At 47.1% G+C, this 23,765-nt stretch overlaps 2 protein-coding genes across 4 annotated transcripts in view; one reads left to right on the forward strand and one right to left on the reverse strand.

Moving 5' to 3' along the window:
* The window catches only part of PPP2R5A (protein phosphatase 2 regulatory subunit B'alpha), a 98,766-nt gene extending 94,929 nt beyond the window's left edge, over positions 1-3,837 (forward strand). For both annotated transcript variants that reach the window (XM_082471847.1, XM_082471848.1), the window contains 2 exons: positions 708-809; positions 2,616-3,837. In XM_082471847.1, the coding sequence (XP_082327973.1) occupies positions 708-809; positions 2,616-2,748 (235 nt within the window). In that variant the 3' untranslated portion in view covers positions 2,749-3,837. The remainder of the gene's footprint in view (positions 1-707; positions 810-2,615) is intronic.
* Positions 3,838-5,165: 1,328 nt separating this feature from the next.
* Positions 5,166-23,765, reverse strand: part of PACC1 (proton activated chloride channel 1) — a 32,744-nt gene continuing 14,144 nt past the window's right edge. The window contains exons 3-8 of one of the 2 annotated variants that reach the window (XM_082471977.1): positions 18,843-19,052; positions 17,273-17,424; positions 12,261-12,403; positions 10,906-11,050; positions 8,351-8,458; positions 5,166-6,686 (exon numbers count right to left, since the gene is read on the reverse strand). In XM_082471977.1, coding sequence (XP_082328103.1) covers positions 6,525-6,686; positions 8,351-8,458; positions 10,906-11,050; positions 12,261-12,403; positions 17,273-17,424; positions 18,843-19,052 — 920 coding nt within the window. In that variant the 3' untranslated portion in view covers positions 5,166-6,524. The remainder of the gene's footprint in view (positions 6,687-8,350; positions 8,459-10,905; positions 11,051-12,260; positions 12,404-17,272; positions 17,425-18,842; positions 19,053-23,765) is intronic. The other variant, XM_082471978.1, reaches the window with a different exon arrangement.

Consider the following 23,765-nt stretch of genomic DNA (forward strand, 5'->3'; position numbering starts at 1 on the left):
TTTTTTTGAGCAGAGAAAGGTTTATTGCAGGGCCAAGCAAGGAGAATGGGTGGCTCATGCTCAAAAACCCTGAACTCCTGTATGTTCTTAATTTCAATTTAGAATTGCAAATCTAGGGACTGTCTGGTGTGACATTCTGTACCAGTGTGTGGTTAAGCCCTGTTGGGGAGACCAACCCAGCACCTGCAGAGGCTGTTCAGGCGACTGTGTGCTGCCAGTATCCAGCCTCACCTCCAGAGCTGGCCTAGCCCAGGGAGAAGCTTCAGTGCTCAAGGTCACATCAGTGATGTTTAGATTGCATGCATTCTAAATTCTGTAACATCCTTATCCTGTTTTTTACTTTTCTTCTTACAAGTTACAGTCATTGGATCTTTTTCAACTTCTTTTAATGCTGTTACTCAGGGTTTGTGATAGTAGACTCTAGAGCAGACAGGAAGCTGACCATAACATTTTTAGGGTTTAATCTAAGCATGATACAGTGGGAAGGACTGTATCATGGAAGGAGTTTTGGAATCAGACCGACCATCTCTACTACCATTGGCTGTGTGACTTTGAGCAAATTACTAAACTTCTTGAACTTCAGTTTGTCAGCTCTAAAATGGATTGACTGAGTCAGCTAGCATCTAACCCATTTCAGAGATGATAGTGTTACATTTCCCATCTGTTAGTAGCATCAGTAACCCAGCACTGGCTTGTTTTCATTTTAGGACCATTGTAGCACTGGTGTACAATGTGCTGAAAACCCTCATGGAGATGAATGGCAAGCTTTTTGATGATCTTACTAGTTCATACAAAGCTGAAAGACAAAGGTATTTGACATTTTTATTTATAGACTTATCTGTACATTTTAGATTTGTTGAATGTGATTCAGTCCAATAAGGTATTCTAAGTTAAAATTATGTTTAAGAAGCCAATTGCTGCAGTAGGATGAATTGGGAGATTGGGATTGACATATATACACTAACGTGTATAAAATAGATAACTAATAAGAACCTGCTGTATAAAATAAATAAATAAATAAAATTCAAAAAAGAAAAAAGCCAATTACATTTAGCATTACAATTTGAATGTCTCTAATAACTACTCTAAAGTCATTTCCAGGTAAACTCCTAATGGTTAGATTATGATTTTAACGTGGATCATAAATTCTGTTTATCTCATTCTGAGCCTTAGACTTTATCAGTATGATAACATCTGCATTGTGAAATACAATTTATGCTGAATTTTAAATACTGTTTTACATAATTATTTTTTACATTTATGAGAATTGCTTTTGTCCACATGGGCTTCCATAGTGAGCTTATTCTTCAACTGTTCTTGCACAATAATTTGATAGTTTTTAAGCTTCACATTTTAACAAAGTGGTATTTTAAAGTCAGTATAGTTCCCTTTTGGGAAGAGGAAACTCACATAACGATATGTCTGTGGTTGAGTACTATTATTGATAATTTTGTTCCTTGCAGTATATATTTTAGTGAATAAATGGTCGCACACATTAGCATTTAGGAACTTGGCTTAGTGATTACCTCTTTTTGAAAATTTCATAAATTACTACAAAATAATCTAAAAATCACTTCCTTCTCATATATTTATTTCAGTTCCAATAACTGCTGTACCTGAGCCCATTTATTTCTAATAAGTGTATTAACTATTCTGTTTGGAAAAGCTGATCTATTTTGACTATAAGTTCCTAGTCCTGGTTTTCTGGTGGCAAGTAGAGAAAGGATCTGTCTTCTTCAAGGCCATCCAAGTCCATCAATAACTAACTGAATGCATTCTTTCTTTTAAATAGCACCTTTCAGGCAGGAACAGAAATTAGGTACATAGTTTGAGTCCCAGGAAGCAATGGGAAGAAGGAAAAATGACTAGGATCATATGAAACTTATATTTGAAAAATGCATATTTCACATAACTAAGAGTGATCATTATATCTTACTGGCTGCGTAAATCAGCACTTTTGTCCCCTTAAAGCATATGTAACTGCAGAACGTAAGTCCATGGTTTTTTCACATGTTCATATAGCCCTTCAGAATAGTTTGGTCCAAGTTATTCAGAAATGTTCTCTTTAGAACTGAAATTAAGTAGTTGAAGCAACATATTTTGAGTTTTGCTTTCTTAGAGAGGTTATTCAAACTTTAAAGTCTCCTTCTGACATGCAGGAGACAAGAGATAGTAAGACACAGACTGGTTGGCAGCTAGCAATGTGGAGCCAAAGGATATGGCTTCCACCTGGAAACGGCTCCAGGCTGACTCATGGCCAGCCCTTCAGTCTGTCGGCAAAAACCCACTGCAAGGTGTTTACGTGACTAAGTACTTTGCCAACCGTAAAGCACAGATGCCACAGTCGTGGTGGTGGTGGTGGTGGTGATAAAATGCAGGGAGGGAAGGCGAACGATAACTTTCGGTACAGGAGCCATATGGACGTGGTGTTACACTCAGGAGATGAAGATGAGTAACGCGGTGCTCTAGGTAATGTAAAGTCTCAAATGCTTTAGTGGAGGGATTTAAGTGAAATGTGAGTGAACACAGTCTGTTCTCCAGCCAGCTGCCAAACAGCATGTTTCTTCAAGCTCTGAAATAAGTTTCTAACTACAAAAGTCTTGCTTTATTTACAGGGAGAAAAAGAAGGAATTGGAACGTGAAGAATTATGGAAAAAATTGGAGGAGCTAAAGCTAAAGAAAGCTCTAGAAAAGCAGAACAGTGCTTACAACATGCACAGTATTCTCAGCAATACAACTGATGAATAAAAAAAGCCTTCCACCTCCGCTGGATAGGCGGTTTTGTACACTTTTTTGAAATATGTAAAAATTATGAAACAAACCTCATCAGTATAATATAATTAAAAGGCCAATTTTTTTTTCTGGCAACTGTAAATGAAAAAAAATATATGGACTAAACATAGCTCTGTGCTATATCATGGCCATAGTATATTGTAACCTTTGTCTAATCATTGATTTGTGTCACTCTTCTGAAGTTTCACAGAAATGAATGAACTTTATCATCTATGATATGAGTGAAATAATTATGGGAGTGGTAAGAATCATGACTTGAATTCTGTTTTTGGTTGTGTTGCACATAGATATAGTAGTCTGCTCTGTATATTTTTCCCTTTGATAATGTGCTTTTCACATTGCTGCAGACCTTAGTTACATCCTAGGAAAAAGACTTTCCTAAAATAAAACTAAGGTGTAATTCTTATCCTTCCCTTCATCTCTCCCAGAAATATGACGGAGGGAATTACTTGCCCTAAGCCTTCCTTCATAGAGATATTACTGTACTCTGGAATTTGAGCAGAAACTTAAATTTCCAGGCTTTTTAAAGCACAAATTATAAATAAAAGCTGGGAAAGTAAACCAAATTCTTCAGATCGATCCTTATGAACATCCCCCTTCATCTGCAACTCCCCAGAGCACTGAGCACAGATTAGTGGGGGCAGTGCCGTGAACACTCAGCCTGTCTCTCAGTTCATTCCTCCTCTTCCTCCCAAAGGCTGAAGGCAGGGCCTTTCCAGTCCTCACAACCTGCCCTTCTCTAGTACCTCCTGATGCAGGGATGGAGGCTTTGAGTCCCACGGTGTGGTGATGCAGAGCGCTCATTGTCACTGCCTGGCTTTATGTAAAGGAAATGCAGTAGGCTTCCTCTGTAGGGTTCTGAAAAAGCTGACTATAGAGAAGTCGTATATGTTTCTACTTGGTCAAGTATTTTCTCACATTTTGTTATCAGAGTACCATTCCAATCTCTTAACTTGCAGTTGTGTGGAAAACTGTTTTGTAATGAAAGATCTTTATTGGGGGATTGAGCAGCATTTAATAAATCTATGTTTGTATTTTGCCTTACGTCGACTTTGCTTTTTTCAGCACTAAGGTTAGGCGCTCGGAAGAAGCCTGCCCCCCTTCATTCATACATATATGCATACGTACGTACGTACGTACATATATATGTGTATATAGAGAAAATTTTAAGGCAAATTGCAGGTTGTACACCAGTTAAAGAATAGGAAGATTGTGTGCCAGAGTCGAGTGTTCTAGCCATTTATCAAAGTATATCTGTTGTATAGAATTGTCACATAAAACTCTAAGTTCTAGGATATCCTTCCATCTTCCTTCATGTCCCTTTATGTTTGGAGGATGGGTTTAACTTACCTTAAATGTGTGTACATATGTACATAGTTTTAATTGAAATAGACCCATGGGATTTCCCTGGTGGTCCAGTGCTTAGGACTCCATGCTTTCACTGCCAAGGGCCCGGGTTCAATCCCTGGTTGGGGAACTAAGATCCACATGCTGTGCGGTGTGGCCAAAATAAAATAAAATAATAAAATGAAATAGACCTAGGAGGATAAATCTCAAAATCTATAATAAGTAATAATAGCACTGTTTTTTTATGGAGGCAGGGAGATTGTTGTTACAAAGTTTTCAGCTACTGGTGTCTGCTTCTACTCTTTCACATCCATGAAGAACAACTCTAGCACACTATTCCTGGGTCACTGTGAAAGCACCTCGTTCTGCTTGCTGTGAAACCAGGAGAAACTCTTCCTTTCGGGACGTGGCTCATATTTTACGATGCTCTCAAATGGCCGCCACCTCAGCCATCCAGGCCCAGTGCTCTTGCCAGATGCTGTACACTCACCTAAGGCCAGCCGGGATTACTGACAGCTGGGGGCAGCACACGGGGAAGGAAAGGGTGACCCTGCTACAGAACACAGCAAAAGGCAAGCGTCAGCCTCCCCAGAAGAGACGGTTGGGTCTAAATGTCTATTTTGTGGACGGTCTAGGCATACATTTCTTTCACTGAAGAGCAGCCAGAGTAGATTTTGGCAGGCTGCAGCTAATAGTTGTTTGTTGTTGAAGAAAGAGCTAGAAATGCCCACTTCCTAATTAATTAGCTACTTACTCAAAAGCACATTCAAGAGGTCTCTCAACTTTCTACAGTACAGGAAGTACAGTTTTAATATGTTCATTGGAGCAAATTTTGTTTTAGCTAATATTAAAGTGGTGTGTCATCTTTAGAATTTAAAAATACACATACCTGTTTTTCAGTGCTGTTAATGTAAGCTTTAATGCCTGGCTTTGCATTTGCCTTACCATAAGATTTTATAGAGACAGGACCTAGGCTAAAGTTTGAATGTACCTGCTTCTGTGCCATAGAAAAATAGCAGGGAATATTTCCTTACACAAGTTCACTTTTAATAATTCAACCAAAAACCACAGTTGCTTGCTGCTAAGTTAGACATGAGATGATTAAAATTGCCCCACTCATACATTTGAGCTGTTCTCTTTGAATTATCTAAAACAGGGTTACAGAATTGAAGAAATGCTACCAAGTCCTCTTTGGAGGCAAAGGGCATGTAAATAATTCAAAACTCTGGAAATAAATAATCTTCATAACCTTAAATCAGCCAATGGCTACCATGTGAAAAATACCCAGAGGGTACTCATCTCTGTCACAGGCTGGGCTGAAAGCTCTGAGGGCCCCTTTCTCAGATGGGTGGGGGGGTTTGTAGGACAGGAAGAGCTAACACAGCTTATTCATGGGGCTTTATTGTCACTTCCTGACCACCTGCCATCTATCGCCTGCCCACCTTGCCCTTCCCTGGACGTGGTCATGATGTACCTCGGGAGTCCAGACCCGTCCATCGTGGAAGTCCAGGCTCACGCTCCCCTTTATTTGGAGGTCACGGAATGAAAGCATACTGGTGCCTATTGATTTAGCAGATATGCATACTGGCACACTGATTCCTTTTGTATTAACCTAACTTTTATTCACCTATTAATGAAATCATCAAAATACACTGAGTAGGCACCTACTATGTACACATGTCCTAGTGTTTTTGTATGTTAATCAGTCCGAACTCATACCTGCATCAACCAGTATTCTAGCCAGACAGGTAGGCGGCTACTCAGTCCACAAGAGATCTAATTACTAGTTTTTCTAGTAGCTTTAAAAAAAAGTCTCATTTAATATTTAACACACAAGAGAGTGTGTCAGGGGCTGGCAGATGGCGCCAGAGACATGAGGGGTTTTGTGTTTCTCACATACCGTACACCGGTTCCACAGCATGACCTCCATACCTGAAGAATCACTGGTGGGGGAGAAGAAAATCACACTCTCCTCTGTCCATTTAAAAAAATCTCAAGAAAAAAACCTAAGGTCAGAGCCTTAATCATCCTGTTAGACCTTAACTATACACCAAACCGAGAAAGGAGGCAGCTTCCAAAAACCTTCAGGAAACTGGATTATATCTAATTCCATCTTCCACAAACCCTGTTCATGTCATATGTCAAAAAATGTTCATTAATAATTTAAATACTTAAATAACGGTTAGGTCATCCATTGGATCTCTTCCATTGGGCTCTAGACAGTCTCTCTGAGGACCAGTTAGAAGCTGCAGTGTGACAGGCAGGCCCCCAGCAAGGCTCGTTTCTTCAAGTGAGGACAGGATTGCTGGCAGCTAGGTTTACCAAAGCAGAAGTGATGAGAACTTCCATGAACTCGGGCAGTCCTACGAACAACGCAGGCGACTTCAGCTTATGTGGTTTGTTGCCTGACCTCTTTTTTTAAGGTATCTCTTCCTAATTTTGATCATCCACTTCACACTCAGTTTGGCAAATTCTGCAGCTTTAAATAATGCCAAGAAGGCCCCACAGAGAAGAGCGATCGTGTTCCAAGGATTGGCGGTGATTATCTGCAAAACAGAAACAAACACAAGCTTCTCTGTTGGTTTCCATTTTTGATTTTCAGTGTTATTGTCAAAGAGCCCCTCCAATTATTGAGGCAACAAGAAAAACAACTGGTTTCTAAAACTGTCGTAACTCCATACTTTGTCCATAGCTCAGTTTGAGGAGAAAAATACTAATCCCTCCCTACAATAAAGTGATCCTGAAAGAAAAAAAAATTTTTTCAAAACGCTCTGCACATATAAGGTACTCAGTCCTGAGCTTTAAATTTCTGGCCTAACTCACAATGTGACTGACCTTGCTTTGAGACAGATCTCCCCCCAGCTATACACCCCATCTGTACGGTCAGTTCCTGTTTGCTTCCCATCTCACAGTGACTCCCACCTCCCCTCCCATCCAGTCCAGCGACTGCCCATCCTCCACTCACCTCAGGGACTCCTGCCTGCAGGTGGGCCCCTCCAGTGTGCCCTGCCCGGGACGCTTTCCTCCCACCTCGAGTTACTAATCCTTCCAGGCCCCTCACAGCTTCCTCTAACCACTGAGCCAAAACTCTCTCAACTTGAGCAGAGGGATTTATCCCACAAACCCCTCTGGCAGGTCCTTACTGTCTGGAATTACTTCCTTTACAGCCCAGATTGTTTTCTCACTGACTGCAACTCCTTCAGGCCGAGGTCATGGCTTGTATGTCTGAGTTCCCCGCTTGGTAAACACACAGCATTTCTAAGACCCAGTTCAGCAGGGTGACCTCAGGCTCACATGCGGAAGTTACACCACCACCACCACCATTTAGGACAGTTGTGAAGCTGAGGGACGATGCAAGTCAGTCGGCCTCGAGCTCAGGGCTTTACTTGGCCCATAATAGGACTTCATACTGAACACAGTAGGTTAAAAAACGTTGGCTCACACGTTTTACGTGTGGAGCTGAAGGCGCTCATTCTTCCACGTGGAGTCTTGATTCAGGGCGTCTGCACACGCCTATGTGTCCACGGCCCAGCCAGGCCACGACTAACAGCGGTGGTGGGATCATGGGGCACATCCACATCACAGAGACCCTCCCTGTTTGAGCCTCAGGTTTGAAATGTCTTCCCCCAACCCACAAGCACATCAGGACATTTTGTGATGATCTAAACAACAATCAGTATCAGATCTGGGACTGGCTCTGGTAAATGGCGTCTCACGAATGTTCTTTTGGCAAAGCCGTCCCATCACCCCTCCCCTTCTGAGATGGTGAGTCTGGGATCTGGCATTAATTGATGCTCTCTTAATTTCTCATTAGTACCTTTCTGCTCTGATTTATGACAAATAAAAAATGACTCTCATCCTACAGAGAACCAATAAAGAAGAATGGCTTCCAACATTGGTAATCTAGATTATTAGCTTAATGCTTTCTACTTAGTTCATTCACTATCACTATACAGCGGCTACGCTGGACTAAGCACCGGGCCGGATGCCGGGTAAATGGTGAACAAAGACGAAGCCCTCACATTCACAGCGACGACAGTCCAGGGTTAAAGACGAGATCAATTAAACACAAATGATATAGAAAATGAATGTCATAAATACAAAAGACACAGAGATCTGCGCTATGACAGAAGATGAGGACGGCCCGCAAGGATGCACCAAAACGCCTCGGGGTGGGAAGTTCCCTCTCAAGGTCGGAGATAATACTCACGTCTTGGACTTTCTGGATGAAAGGATCTTTCCATTCAAAGACCACAAAAAACAACTGAGCACTTTTCTCGGCCGCTGGCCTCTGGTCAATGTAGTTAACCACGCTGGTCTAGGTAGAGAGGAGAGAAAACAGTGTTACAGCGCTTCTGCATCCCTTCCTGGCCAGGGCCACGGGCAAGGAGAGGGCAGTGAGCGGAGCTGAGACCTCGGCTCTCCTCACACCATCTTCTGGAGGGAGAGAGCCAAAAACCTCTACATGATATCCCGAGACTGGTCCCAGAGCCAAGGCTTTACGCTGGTTTCCATCGTTCTTTGAGGAAATGGACAGGATCTGGGGTGCACAATAAGTGTTTTGGATTGTCACTGAAATCTGTCGCTAGGTATCTGTACTCCTGATTAAACCATTTTCAAAGTACTGTGTAAGACTCACAACTAAAAGCCATAAAAATCCCAAATTTCAAAATACTTGACCTGAAGAGCTGAGTATTTCAACCCTTCCGGTCTGCAGGGACCAAGTCCAGCCTCGCAGTTCTGCCCAGCTGAGCACTCCCTGTAAACACACGGTGAGCAGGCGTGCTTGGTGAGGCCTGTTTACAGTTTCTACAGGGGCTGCGAGGTGAAATGGAGAGCAGACGGGTTCCAGAAGTCTGGCTGGGCCATCAAATGGTCTGAGCCTCTGCTTTGCTCTCATAAAATGGGGGGACAAAATGCCATTTTGAGGGACACTTTTTGTCTACTGAGTTGTAGAGAGGCTCTCATGAAACAACACAAAGGAAAAGCATTTTAAACTTTAAAACATGATATAAAAACATGAAAAAAATTTTTTTAAATTTTTGTCCAGAAGAGTTCACATCCCCCACCAAAGACTTCCAATGCAGATGATGCTGAGAGGCACACAAACATTCGACAGTGCACAGGCTCTCGGGGGTCTGGCCCTCTGGTTTTGGATCACAGCTGGAGCTACCAGGAGAGCCGGGGTAGCCTGGGGAGACCTAACTGCAAGGTGAACACACTGAGTCTCCTTTCTCCACTGATCTGGGGGCCGGATGAGAAAGAACTTGGAGTTCTTGGAGAAAAGTGTGGCGTAAAAGTCCAGGAGATGACAGTTACGTTACAAAATACGAATATTTTAAGGACCTATTGCCAGGGGGTCGTCACTGCCTAAGGCAGGAAAAAAAGCCCCGTCCCCTTGAAGAAAACTGGCTTCAAGCCTTTCGCAAAGGCCTCCGATCTGGAATCGTCCTAGGAGCGCGGCGTGGGGAGGGGCAGACCCGGACGAGAGCCCGGCTTCCATCCGCCCTGCCGGTTGGAGTGGGTCCTTCTCCAAGCCAGCCCCTTCCTAAAGCTGCCCCTCGGAGTCCAGCCCAGATGGAAAACCTCCAAGGAGGAGCAGGGGATGCGAGAACAGAGCTGTCTCCCCGCTGCCTCTGCAGGCACCCAGCCACCGACACGCGGGATGGCCGGGCCCCGGGCAGGGATGCTGGCAGGATGGCAGCACCCCTGCGGAGGCGGAAGCCCCACAGGCAGGGGAGCGGCCTTGCTTTGGGTGGTGGCTGCCTGCCAGCGCTGCTGAGGCAACCAAAGGTCCCGCCCCTCCACCCCCCCAGCCCCGGTGCCACGCCTTCTTCCGACGTCCTCTCCAGCTGCCCCAGGATCACGGCCTATCTCCCGGCCCCAGGTCAGGGGGCTGAAAGCTTTTTGATCACGCTTCCCATTAGTAAAGAATTCTGAGCACGTCCCAACATATTTATAACTTTCTTATAAGTGACATAATATTACTATTATCGTTCTAATGTTACATGCATTTTAAAACATTCAAAAATAGAGAAAGGATGAGGTTTTAAAAATTAATACAAAAAGAGGGGCTTCCCTGGTGGCGCAGTGGCTAAGAATCCGCCTGCCAATGCAGGGGACACGGGTTCGAGCCCCGGTCCGGGAAGATCCCACATGCCACGGAGCAACCAAGCCCCTGTGTCACAACTACTGAAGCCTGCACGCCTAGAGCCCGTGCTCCGCAACAAGAGAAGTCACCGCTCATGCAATTAGAGAAAGCCTGCGTGCAGCAACTAAGACCCAACGCAGCCAAAAATAATTAATTAATTTTTAAAAATTAATACAAAAAGAAAGCTAGTATTTTCCTCCTGCGTCCCAGTGGATCACCATGCACCCCGCACTCCAGAGGCTACCATATCCAGTCTCTGCCCTGCAAATAATCAACGTTTGTATGCAGCCGCCAGCCTCTCAGGGCGCGGCGGGGCAGGGGAGTAGAGCCAAACTGAAAACAGGCATCAGATTCAGCCGCGTGAGGCGCCACTCTGTAAAACGCTCCACCGTGTGCACTGTGAGGGCTGCAGCGACAAAGGGAAAGAGCCTGGGGTGTGCCCTGCCTGAAGAAGAACACGCAGACTCCCGGGCACCGGGTCCGCTCTCATCCTAGCAAAGGCCTCCTCACCCCAAAGACCCTGTGCACCGGTCACCCCCTCTGCGAAGCTTCCCTCCACCCTGCACTCAAGGGTGGAGTCAGTGGCCGTGCGAAGCGAGCCCGGCGCCACCTACCTCCTGCCGGAACTCCACCGCCTCCCGCCCGTCCTCCTCCTCGGTCTTCACCAGGGACATCTTGACCCAGGTGCGGAAGCCCCCCGAGAACTTCCAGCCGGAATACGCGCTCTCGCAGGCCTGCATGAAGCCTACCCTGTCTGGGCTTGGAGGGCAGAGAAGAAAGGTCCACGTTAATCAGGCAGGATTCGAACGTGGCCAGACTCCAACTCCAGCCCCTACGTCAAGCCGGTTTCTCTGCTGGTACCACCAGGATGCTCCCACTGCCCACTCCCCCCTTCCTCAAAGGCCTGCTTTTTGGCTTCCAGACGGAGGGGGAGCTGTCAGCTGCCTCAGGGCACGAGCACTGTCGCTGAGGCTCCCGGCAGGAGAAGCCCTCCCCACTCCCACCCCCGCCTCCCAGCACCTGCTCCCGGAGCAGCCGGCACCATGTTCTGCAGACGCGCCCCCAGCGCCTCAGAGAACTCTGGGTTTCAGCAGCCCTGGGGTGCCCTCACTGGCCCTCAGAGAAGGGAAGAGGCTTCCCCAGGGAGCTCTCAGCCAGGCAGGACACCTCAACACCCACTCAGGACGGCGATCATAACGCGCGCACAGGCAAGTGGCAACCGCATGGCGGTACTGAGGACCCAGGCAAGAGGAGCAGAAAGGGGCTGGGCAGGCAGGGGACACGGCCAGCTTCAAGCAGGGAAGGGAGAGGGAAGTCTAGGTGGCAGAAGGTGCCGAGGAGGAGGCCCCGGGCTGCAAGATGGGCAGGATTGGGGCGCTGGGGTGTGAACGGCGGTGGCGGCTCACGGCCTCGTCAGCTGGGGGAGCAGCCTCCTCTCTGCCCTAGCTGCCGCCCGGCTTCCTTGAGATGGAGCCCCAGGGCCACGCAGGACGTGCAGGGACTGAGTCACCCTCGCTCAGGCCCGTGCCGAAAGCACCCCCACGGCCCACGACGTGAGCACTCTAGGCCCCAGAGGTGGCAACACACACGAACAGGAAATTTCATCCTCCTGCTAGAAATGCGTGGCAAACAGGCACTGAGCCCTCACGCAGGGCTGGACCCAGTTCCCGGACACCGTGGGGAGCCAGGCCCAGGGGAGGGGCTGCCCTCCAGGGGCTCACAAAACCCCGTCCTTGGCAGCCCCGGCCGGGAGCGGCGGGCCCCACCAACCTCCCTCCAGGACTCAACCAGCGCTGCGTGTCGGAACCCCTCCACCGGCCTCGCCTGACCTTGTGTAGAGGCCCTCCTCCAGGCCAGCGGCTCATCCACAGCCCTGCTTCCCTGCACCCTCTGCCCCAGCCCAGCGAAGGGCACGGCCGGAATGAGAGAATGAGTGTCGAGCAAGCCCGCCCTGAGCTCTAAAGGCCACCTTTGCAGGAACTCCTGGAAAGAAGAGAAGAGGAGGTAATCGATGGCGCTGAAGTCCTCGCTGCTCTGGTTCAGGCGGAACTGGAGGAAGACCAGCTCCCGCTTCTTCACCTCCCGCGGCCCCTTCACAATCAGGGCGGATTTCTGTGGAGACAAAGGCCAGAGTCTCAGCCGGGAGAGCCGCGTGGGTGCTGACCTCGCCTCCGGCACACAGGGCTCCTCGCCCCACCCCACGCCCAGCAACAGCGTCTGGACCAGGCCCGACGGCAACCTGTCCTCCCGCCACGAGCCTCACTGGCTGGCCGTGCCGGGGAAGCTCTTTATTTAGAAAGGGTACTAACTTCCATCTGGTATAGGTACAAGTGTTTTTTTTCCAGTCTGTCACTTTCCCATTAACTCTGTTCTAATGCCATTTGTTATATGAAGTTCTAAAGGTGATGTAGTGAAATTTGTCAATCTTCTTCACGGCTTCTAGATTTTGCTTGCTAAGGGAAACCAAAATTATACCAATATTCTCCTGTATTTCTTCACAGCACTTTTTTAAAAACTTTTTTACATTTAGATACACAATATGCCTGCCATTCAGTTTTGTCTACGGTATGAAATAGGGATCTCACTCTCACTACCCAAACAGTGGGCAGACGCAGGTTTGACCCCTGAATGTTTACTCATTCTGGTATCTGACTGGGCAGGTCCCCTCCACATCACTGCCCACCCCATCCACAAACCTGGCAGGGTTATTTTGTATACATGCTCTTCTCTTTTTTTAAATATATTTATTTATTTTTATTTTTGGCTGCGTTGGGTCTTCGTTGCTGCGCACGGGCTTTCTCTAGTTGCGGCGAGCAGGGGCTACCCTTCGTTGTGGTGCACAGGCTTCTCATTGCAGTGGCTTCTCTTGTTGCAGAGCATGGGCTCCAGGCGTGCAGGCTTCAGTAGTTGTGGCTCATGGGCTCTAGAGCGCAGGCTCAGTAGTTGTGGCGCACGGGCTTAGTTGCTCCACGGCATGTGGGATCTTCCCGGGCCAGGGCTCGATCTCGTGTCCCCTGCATTGGCAGGCGGATTCCTGACCACTGCACCACTAGGGAAGTCCCCACATGCTCTTCTAAATGTACTTTAAAACCAGCTTGTTAAATTCCATGAAAAAATTCAACTAGGACTTTTAACTGTGATGATACTGGATTTACAGATTAACTGGGGAGAAACATCTTTACATCTACTTTTATAAATACTCTACCGAGATTTGAAAAGAGTATTCTGACAGGTACAGTGTTATAACATGCACTTACTCTAAGTTTATTAATTGTGCCAATTCAATTCTCACTTCTTATCCTTACTACTTTCTGTCTGTTTGAACTGTGAATTTGAGAGAGGTGTTAGTAACACTCTAAGGTGATAGTATTTTTTATTTCTAACAGGTTTTGCCTGAGGAATACAAAGGGTATGCTGTTTTGCACATAAAAATTTATGACTGTTAAGTCTTAGTGGGGAGAAGTGGAGTTTGAACCTCTTGTCCACAAAAACAGCCCTCTTTTAACCCTTTGCATCTGGAATTCCATTTTAACTGACAGTAAAACTGCCACTCCACTTCTTCTGGTTACGGCTGCATTTTCCCAAGAGATCTCTGTCCATCTGTTTATTTTCAACCTTTCCATGACAGGTTAAGTGGCAGCAGAGAATGCTAACTGTCCCCAGTTTCCATTATCCACTTCCTCCTGCAGAACCGGTGCTGCTTCCCCAGTTGCAGATTTTAGCAGGATATAGTCGCCCACTGGAGGTGCATTTCTGGCCTCAGATGTGGCCATGGGACGAAGTTCCTGGAATGAGCACAAAAGTGACTCACACAGTCCCACGCCAGGCCCTCAGCGGGGAACTGCCCGCCCTCACTGCTCACCTTCCCGAGATCGGGCAGTGCACACGTGCTGGTGGATCAGCCCTGACCCCGAGGACCAAGACAGCGCCCGGGGATGGCAGAGTGACAGACAGAAGCCTTCACTGGCCATCCTGTGAGGCAGCCCTGCCCGCACACACAGACGTCCCCCGAGAAAGAAACAGACCTCTCTTATCTCAGCCGCTGTGTTTGTCTGGAGTGTTTGCTTTTGTACAGGAGCTTAGACTGTACTCTGACCAACATAAGTTGTTTTCCAGAACTGGAGTGCTGAAGGAACAACCACCTGAAGTTAAGGCATCAACTTCACATTTGGACACCGGGAATATGGCAGGCGGTGAGGAAACAGACATGGGTCCTACAGGCTGGAAAGGTGGTGACCCTAATTGCGCCAGAGCAAGGCATTTGGTAAAAACTAACGAGATTTAACTGAGGGTACAAGAAATAGAGACTAGAAAATAAATGAGAATCTGAAGATTGATGAAGCAGGACCAGATGAGCCCCTTGGCTGGGATGCTTTCACATGGACTCAACAGGATGTAAACAGCCAGAAGCTCACGTTTCTGCAGACATCTCACTGCAAATAAAGGGGCTGCGGGCAGCAGAAGCATAAGGACTGTTCAGCCCCCCAACCTATACAGCCCAATGCCGCGGGGCCCAGGGAGGGCCTGTTTTCTAGCATCCACTCCAGACGTGGGCCCAGAGGATCACAGCCAAGGCGGGCCCTCCCAGTGGACAAGGCCAGGGCAATCCAGGACACAGGAGTCTCTGCCAAGGTGCAGGCCCTGCCACCCGCCTCTACCTTCCTCCCAGGGGCCGAGGCAGGACACCTCACAGGTCCCACCCAAGGGGCTCCATCAGGCTTCGGGGGGCGGCTATGCTTCCCGCTCTTCCCTTTCCCTCAGGAGCTCCACTGAGCCCCTCTGCTCCTCCTCCACGGCTCTGCACTGTGTAGGGAGGGGACCCGGTACCCAGGGAGCGGGTAAGCTCTCTCTAGTTTGCGGCTGTGGACGGCAAGGAGCCCCAGTGGTGAAGACTGCCCGTCACCCAGGGCTGGAGGCAGGTAACTGCAGTCAACTTAAGTTTTCATGGAAATGACTCCCCTTTTGTGCCCTTACTTCATGGGTTTCTATAATACTTAGTTAAAGTATGTAACTATTATAACAGATACAACTGGCATGAACAGGTTTGGGACACAGGGACTCCTAGGTAGCGTACTACTCAATGGGGAGCCGAGAGGAAAGACGGCCGGAGAGCCTGTACCTGCAGCGCCATCTAAGCGCGCACGGGCATCCAGTCGGAACACAGGGAACGGAGGGAGCGGGGAATCCAAACAGACGGCGTTTGTACTGTATTATCTAGCTCTTCATTAACATTTTTAAAAGTTCTTTTCCTTTTCATTTAAATTAGCTTCCGTTTCCCCGGAGTCCTTTCTGTTTTTTCCTCTCCATCCTTTTATGTGGTCGGTTTCATGTAAAAGTCTAGTGGCCCTTAATTCTCCATTCTTCTTTCTGAGTGAAGGGTTAGGCTGACTAGTACAGGTCTGGGCTGTGGGTTTCTTCCTAACAGGCCCTCTCCCAGGCTCGCCCTTGCCTGGGGCTGACTGTAAGGACACTCAGAGGCAGCGAGCAGAGAAGGCCAGCAGGCCAGGCACTCTGCGTACTTCTCTCCTGGGAAGAGATTCCTTTCTGATGGCTCTCTCCTCCTTCCATTGTGGACGTCCCATCTCAAGTTCTGCTCTGTTTCTCTCTGCTGGCCCAGTGCCCAAGCAGGGAACCTCCCCTTAGCTTAGGTAGAGAATGGCCCCAGGGCCTTTTCCCCAGAGCAAACACTGTCCCCAGCAGCTCTGCATGCCCCGGGAGGGCTAAAAGCCTGGCAGGCGGTCCTGTAATTATTATCCTGACCTGCCCTACAGCAGCCCGGCTCTTTAGTGTGCTGACACAGAGCCAGCAGTTGGAAGGAAAGCTTTCACCTCTACAGCAGTCCTCTCCGGCGTCTGTTTTAGGGCATGGGTTTTCTCTGATTTTGCTCCATCAATCTGACCCAATGTGCTATTTATATTTTACACCAGTTCCTCAAAATTTCTGGTCCTCAGATGATACCCGTCCTTGGTTTGCAGGGCTGTTATCGATATTTTATCTTATTCTATTTTTTGCAGGAGTGAGAATCGTTTCAGCAGGATTTTAGGAGGAGGTCTAGAATAAATATTAACGAAAAAGTCTTAGTGGGATTCTTTCATCTCAAGGCCCACCTGTAGCTCCTTATCACCCAAAGGAGCAGATCCTGCTCCACGGCAGACACACACGCTTTCCTCATTTGGCCGGTATTTCTGTCCACTACTTCACCACCCACTGCCCTTCTGGGGGCACCTGGCCCTCCAGAAACACCCACCTGTGGAATTTTGCTCAGAGGCACAAACAAAGATGCTGTTTCCTCCCTTTATGCCTTGGTTCAGAGTTCCTCTGCCTAGAAAACCTTTCCTTCCTCTCTTTGAGCTGGAAAACTTACTCAGCCCTGTTCAATCTTTTTGGAAACAAGGATATGGGATGAAAAGGAGAAGATGTAAATATATACGAAATTCCTTCCCTGCCTCCAGAACCGTGCAGACGCTGCTCCCCGCCGCCGTCCACCCCCCGGCTGAGCGGAGCCGTGGGTGACGGCAGGGCGGGGGTCCTTGTTCCCGGACCAGCGCTCCTTCTTACACTGGCATAGTTATTCCAAAATATGGATGCCTAGGCCCTGCCCCCAGGAACAGTGATGCAGGTGGGCCCACATGGAACCCAGAAACTTTGCTTTCAGAAGGGATCCTGGCAATTCTGTCGGGCAGTCAGCTATGGGACCCACTTGGCTGTGTCACACCGGCCTCACCCTGCAGCCCGCCACCCTTCCATCCAGGACAGGATCTTATCACTTTGTCGGGAATCCCGGAGGGTCACTCAGAGGAGGCCGAAGGCCCCACTGCCCTCCCTGAAAGCAGGTGAGCCAGCCGCGGCCAGACTCCACTTAGGAGTGTTTGCCAGGGGCCGAGGGCCCGCACCGCGGCGGGGGGAGGCCACCTGGGGTCCTCAGGGTGCGAGGCCGATGGAGCACGCTGCCCAGACCCAGCTCGGGGAGACGAGAGTTACCAGGGTCTGATTGGAGAAGGGGTCTGTGTAGTTGATCCTCTGGGTGGTACAGTTCATGTCTCCTGGCTGGCCGGGGCTCCTCAGAGGTGGAATGACCTCGTAATGGTGCTTACAGCTGAGCAGCTGGGCCTGACCGGGGTACAGGGCAATGCCTGGGGGACAAACAGGGAAAAGTGAACGGTCACAGTCCCTCACCACACCCCTAAAATCATGTCGCATATATTTTTTCGCACCCGCCAACCACCTAAGTTTAGGACTCCCTGGATGACTGCAGACGAGAGAGAAGAAAAGTGTCACAGAGGATGGGGAGCTACACACCCTGCCCTCAGAAAGCCCTGCTCTAATGGAGGAGACAACTGCCCTCTCTGTAAGCCCCTCCCGGCCGGGGATGCAGCCTCCCCAGTGCCTGCACCAAAACCCGCCCCGCTTCAGAACCCTGCTCCACACCCTCCAAGGAGGCCTCCGAGACCAAGCCGGGCACTGCCAGGCCCCCCGCACCGCCGCCCACCCACAGACTCACTGGGCAGCCCTCGGCTGTGGGACTCCCCAGGTCTCATTCCGTCTCGCATCTCCTGCCCAGACGGGGAGCTCCAAGTGTGCAAGTCGCAGCCCCAAATCCCTCCCCTTCCCCCAGCCAAGGCACCTCGTTCAAAGCTCTAAGGACAGCAGCTGTTCTAACCTCAATGGCAGAAACACTGAGAGCAGCACGTGGCCCCAGACACAGGCAGAGTCAGACCAAGAGACCAGATAGAGAGAGTAAAACCCACAGATAAAGAGACAAAAGCAGACAGAGAAGAGGAACAATCACGAAACAGGCAAAGACAGGCAAGAGCACTGGGACCAGCACACCTGTCGAGAAGCCCGAGGCAGAGGGACCTGAGACTCCGGCTCTGCCCTGTGAACAGGCCATCCGAGGTCACTCGGGGGCATCCTGTGGGCAGAGCCTGAGCTCACAGAGCTCACACCTCCCGGTCCACTCCACGCTGCCAGAGCCCAGTGCCAGCCCCACCGGCCTGGAGCAGACAGCCCGCTCTACGGCAGAGACGGCCCCTCGCAGGGACAGGAGAGGTACGGATGGTGTGGCCTGGGAGCCCCTCTCCAGGCAGGGCCCCGCCCACCTCTGGATGGCCTCGCATCCCTGCCACCTGTAACTCCCACTTCTCCTCAGCACTGGCCTCTGGCTCCAGCCAGGCTAGACTCATCCTCTCCAGAGAAGCCCTCCGCCTCCCTACGCTCCCCTTTGCTCCTGTGGACCCCCCTCCCAGAGAAGCTCTCTTCCATTTACCAAAGGCCAGCTCATATCCTGCCACTGAGCATAAGCATTCCTTGCCCACCCCAGTCCTGCAGCGACCACTCCAGGCTCGGTCCACCTCCCTCCTCGGCACGTGACACTCTGCTGGGTACCAACAGCAGCTCTTGGGGTGCGTAACCCACATGTAGACTGTGCTCAGACTCCTCTGCCCTGTCCGTGGTGCCCAGCATGACGCCAAGAGTGCAATGGCAGCTCAGGGAGTATTTGCAAGTCCATGCCCCAGACCTGGGCCTGATGTCTGCCTGGGGCAGGCTCTACCTGGGGCGTCGTAGCGATCCACCTCCTTGTAAGACACCGACATGACAGGGTGCTTGAGTTTCTCACGAAAGTCCGTGATGGTCTGGTAGACCAGGAAGACGGCCACGGCCATGAGCAGCAGGTAGATGAAGATGAGCAGCACGGAGAAGACGTTCTTCAGGCAAGCCTTGCTAAAGCGGATGCTGCTGCAGGCGGACTCGCTGTCCAGGGCTGAAGGACAATGACACACACGTGATCCAGAGGAGGTGGGCAACCTCCAGGCCCACGACCTGCTTTACCAAGGAGGCGAGGTCACCCACACCCCCAACCTCCCCACCTCAGCCCTCACATCCGAATCACAACACGCGGCCCCTTTCGACCTTCACCACACACCTGCTCTGCCAGGAGGGGGACCCTGAGCTGAAGGAGGCGCCCCTCTAGAGGGACAGACAGTTACAACCCAGCAAGGGAGCCGGCCCCAGCCTACCTCTCTGGCCCCATCCCCTGACCACTCCACTCCCCCAGGACCAGCTGTACTAAACAACTGTTCCCAGTGTGCCCTCCTCAGCCCTGGAGCCCCTCACACCCCAAGCCTGGCCTGAGGCACTGCTACTGCTGACTCCGAACTCATCCTTCAGGGTCAGTTTAGAAAGGTACTTCCTCAAGGAAGCCTTCCCTTACCCCATAACTTGATTTGGGCACCCCTTCCTCAGTGCTCCCAGGGCACCCTATGTCCACTGTCATCACTCTGCAATGTTACTGTCTACATGTCTTTTTATCCCCCTAGGCTGTGAGCTCCATGAGAGCAGCAACAGGGCCAGTCTTGTCCATACTGAACCCCTAGCCCTTCACGCTGTGCCTGGAATAGAGCAGGCATTCTGCAATTAGATGGTAAATGACTGAATGTGTCCCGATGCCAGCCCCTCCCCAAAAGTCCTATGTTGAAGCCCCAACCCCCAATGTGACAATATTTGGAGACAGGGCAGTTAAGTAGGTAATTGGGTTAAACAAGGTCATAAGGATGGGCCCTAATCCAATAGGACTAGTATCCTTATAAGAAGAGGAAGAGCCCAATGGCATTTTTCACAGAACCTGAACAAAAAATTTTTTACTTTGTATAGAAACACGAAACAACCTGAATAGCCACAACAATCTTGAGAAAGAAGAGTGGAGCTGGAGGAATCATGCTCCCTGACTTCAGACTATACTACAAAGCTACAGTCATCAAAACAGTATGGTAGGGCACAAAAACAGAAATACAGATCAATGGAACAGGATAGAAAGCCCAGAAATAAACCCACACACTCATGGTCACCTAATCTATGATGAAGGTGGTAAGAATATACAATGGAGAAAAGACAGTCTCTTCAATAAGTGGTGCTGTGAAAACTGGACAGCTACATGTAAAAGAATGAAATTAGAACATTCTCTGACACCATACACAAAAATAAACTCAAAATGGATTAAAGACCCAAATGTAAGACTGGATACTATAAAACTCCTAGAGGAAAACATAGGCAGAACACTCCTGGACATAAATCACAGCAATATTTTTTCTGATCCATCTCCTAGAGTAATGGTGTAAAAAAAAAAAAAAAAAAAATGGGACCCAATTAAACTGAAAAGCTTTTGCACAGCAAAGGAAACCATAAACAAAATGAAAAGATAACCTATGGTCTGGGAGAAAATATTTGCAAACTACGTGACCGACAAGGGATTAATTTCCAAAATATACAAACAGCCCATACAGCTTAATATCCAAAAAACAAACAACCCAATAAAAAATGGGCAGAAGACCTAGAGACATTTCTCCAAAGAAGACATACAGATGGCCAAAAGGCACATGAAAAGATGCTCAATATCGCTAATTATTAGAAAAATGCAAATCAAAACTCCAATGAGGTTACCACTTCACACCAGTCAGAATGGCCATCATTAAAAAGTCTACAAATAATAAATGCTGGAGAGGGTGTAGAGAAAAGGGATTCCTCCTACACTATTGGTAGGAATGTAAATTGGTGCAGCCACTATGGAGAACAGTATGGAGGTTCCTTAAAAAACTAAAAATAGAGTTACCATATGATCCTGCAATTCCACTCCTGGGCATATATCTGGAGAAAACTCTAATTCGAAAAGATATATGCCTCCCAATGTTCACAGCAGCACTATTTACAATAGCCAAGACATGGAAGCAACCTAAGTGTCCAATCAACAGATGAATGGATAAAGAAGATGTGGTAAATATATTTATACAATGGAATACTACTCAGCCATAAAGAAGAATGAAATAATGCCATCTGCAGCAACATGAATGAATCTAGAGATTATCATATTAAGTGAAGTAAATCAGAGAAAGACAAATATCATGGTATATCACTTATACGTGGAATCTAAAAAAACAATACAAATGAACTTATTTACAAAACAGAAATAGAGCCACAGACACAGAAAACAAACTTAGGTTACCAAAGGGGATACTGGAGGGGGTGTGGGGTGAGATAAACTAGAAGTTTGGGATTAACATATACACACTACTATATATAAAATAGGCAAACAACAAGGACCTACTGTATAGCACAGGGAACTATACTCAATATCTTGTAATAATGGCAAAGAATCTGAAAAAGAATAAATAAAAAATATATATATATAAAAAAATGAATCACTCTGCCGTACACTCGAAACTAACACAACATTGTAAATTAACTATATTCCACCCCCCAAAAAAAAGAAGAAGAAGAGACACCAACGATGCATACACACAGAGAAAAAGTCACATGAGGGTGTGACAGTGGACAGAGCTCAAGGCTGGCAGAGCAGTCAGAGAAGGTTAGGGGGAAACATGAAAGGGAGGGAGCCACATAGGGTAGTCAACTCCCAAATCTGCAAATGAAATATGCTCAAATTCTTGACTGGAGACCTCAGGAGGGCCAGCAAAAAAGCAGCAGCTGGAAACCGAAAGATTTGAGTGGAGATTTCAGCTGCTGCTAATGCAAGGAACACAGGAGATTAGAACTTGAGTCTTGTCATTTTAACTACCTGCTAAGACAAAAATTCTTCAGAGGATCATAAGAGAATCCAGAACCTCTATAACGTGTCATTGATAACGTCTAGTGTTCAATAAAAAAAATCACTAGACATGCAGAGAAACAAGAAAATGTGACCCATACTCAAGGAAAAAAGCAGTATATAGAAACCAATGCCAAGATGACCCCAAATGTTGCAATTAGCAGACAGGAATTTTACAGCACTTTAAGGATTTAAAAGAAAATGTAAGGATAAGGAATGAACAGAGGGGAAATAGAGAAACTGAAACTGTAGAAAAGAACCAATGGGAATTCTAGAGCTGAAAAGAAAAATAAATAAAATGAAAAACTCACAGCATAGTCTTCAAAAGCAAAAGATGACAAGAAAAAAAAGTCAGTGTAGTTGAAGTTAAATGATCCAATCTAAAAAAAAAAAAAGATTGAAGAAAAAAACTAACAGAGCCTAGACAACTGTGGGACAATATCTCGCAGTCTAACAACATGTAACTGAAGAGAGAAAATGGATCGCAAAAAGTATTTGAAAAAATAATGGCCCAAACTTCCCAAAACTGGAGAAAAAACATCAATTTATAGATCCAAGAAGCTCAATACATGCCAAGCAGGATAAATAAGAAAACCAATCCTACACAAATCATAGTCAAACAACCAATGCAAAGGTTAAGAGAAAAATCTTGAAAGCAGCTAGGAAAAAAAAAAGGCATATTACATACAGGAAATTATATCTAACGATAGGTTAACTTTTGATCAGAAATAATGAAGGCCAAAAGACAATGGAACATCTTTAAAGTACTGAAAGAAAAAAAATTCTGTCAACTGAGAATTTTAAAATTCCAGCAAAACTAACCTTCAAAAATGAAGGGGATAAGGTTATTTTCAAACACAAAAGCTGAGAGAATTCATCATCAATAGACTTGCACTACAATGCACGCTAAAGAAAATTCTGAAATGACACTAGATGGTAACACTCAGATGTACAGGAAGGAATAAAGATCCCTGGAAATGTTAAATAGGTAGGTAAATATAAAAAGCTATTTATATATTTTTAAAATTTTAGGCTATCTAAAGCAAAAATTATACAACGATATTGTAAGGTTTTCTAACTTTTGGGAAAGAAGGAACAGAGAAACAACATATAAGACAAATAGAAAATAGCAAAATGGTAGAACCAAATGCAACCATATCAATAATTACTGTAAATGTAAATGGACTAAACACTCCAATTAAAAGGCAGAGACTGTCAGCCTGGATTAAAAACTAGATCCAACCAAATGATATCTGTAAGAGATGGACTTTAAATACAAAGACACAAGAGTATTTGCTCATAATTATTTCATTTTCTTTTATTTAAAAGCACAAAAGCAAGAGGAGCACAGAACTTTTAAATGTCCTAGGTTGACAGAGAGAAGGAAACCATTCATTCTTTACTTCTACAAACATACAACAAGCGTCAACTCTACATGCAACACTTTGTGCTAGGTGCTTCAGGGAGATACCAAGAGAGAAGGATTGATGGTTTGTGCTACAAGTGCTACAGGATTCAGAAGAATGTGAAGATGTAAAATGTGAGATTTCCTTTTCTTGGAGGGATGAATGGGGAGTGCAGGGCTAAGGGCAGAGATCAGCAAAGACTTTGTGGAGGAGGTTGCATTAGCCCTGTCCCTAAAGCACCAGAGGATTTTGAGGAAGAAATAATTTGGTGTTCATTATTCATTTGTTTTGCGAACTGAAAGATCAGATATCTAGGCCAGTGGTAGAGTAAGAGCTTGGTCTCCAGCCCCAGCTCTGCTACTAAATATAACTACTCTGTGACCCAGGACAGTTACTTAATGCTCCTAAGGCTCACTTTCTTCATGTGAAAAGGAAATAATCATTTCAATTTTCTAGGACTTCTGAGAGA

This window comes from Balaenoptera physalus (genome assembly GCF_965194825.1).
Source record: "Balaenoptera physalus genome assembly, chromosome: 1".
NCBI classification, from domain to species: Eukaryota; Metazoa; Chordata; class Mammalia; order Artiodactyla; family Balaenopteridae; genus Balaenoptera; species Balaenoptera physalus.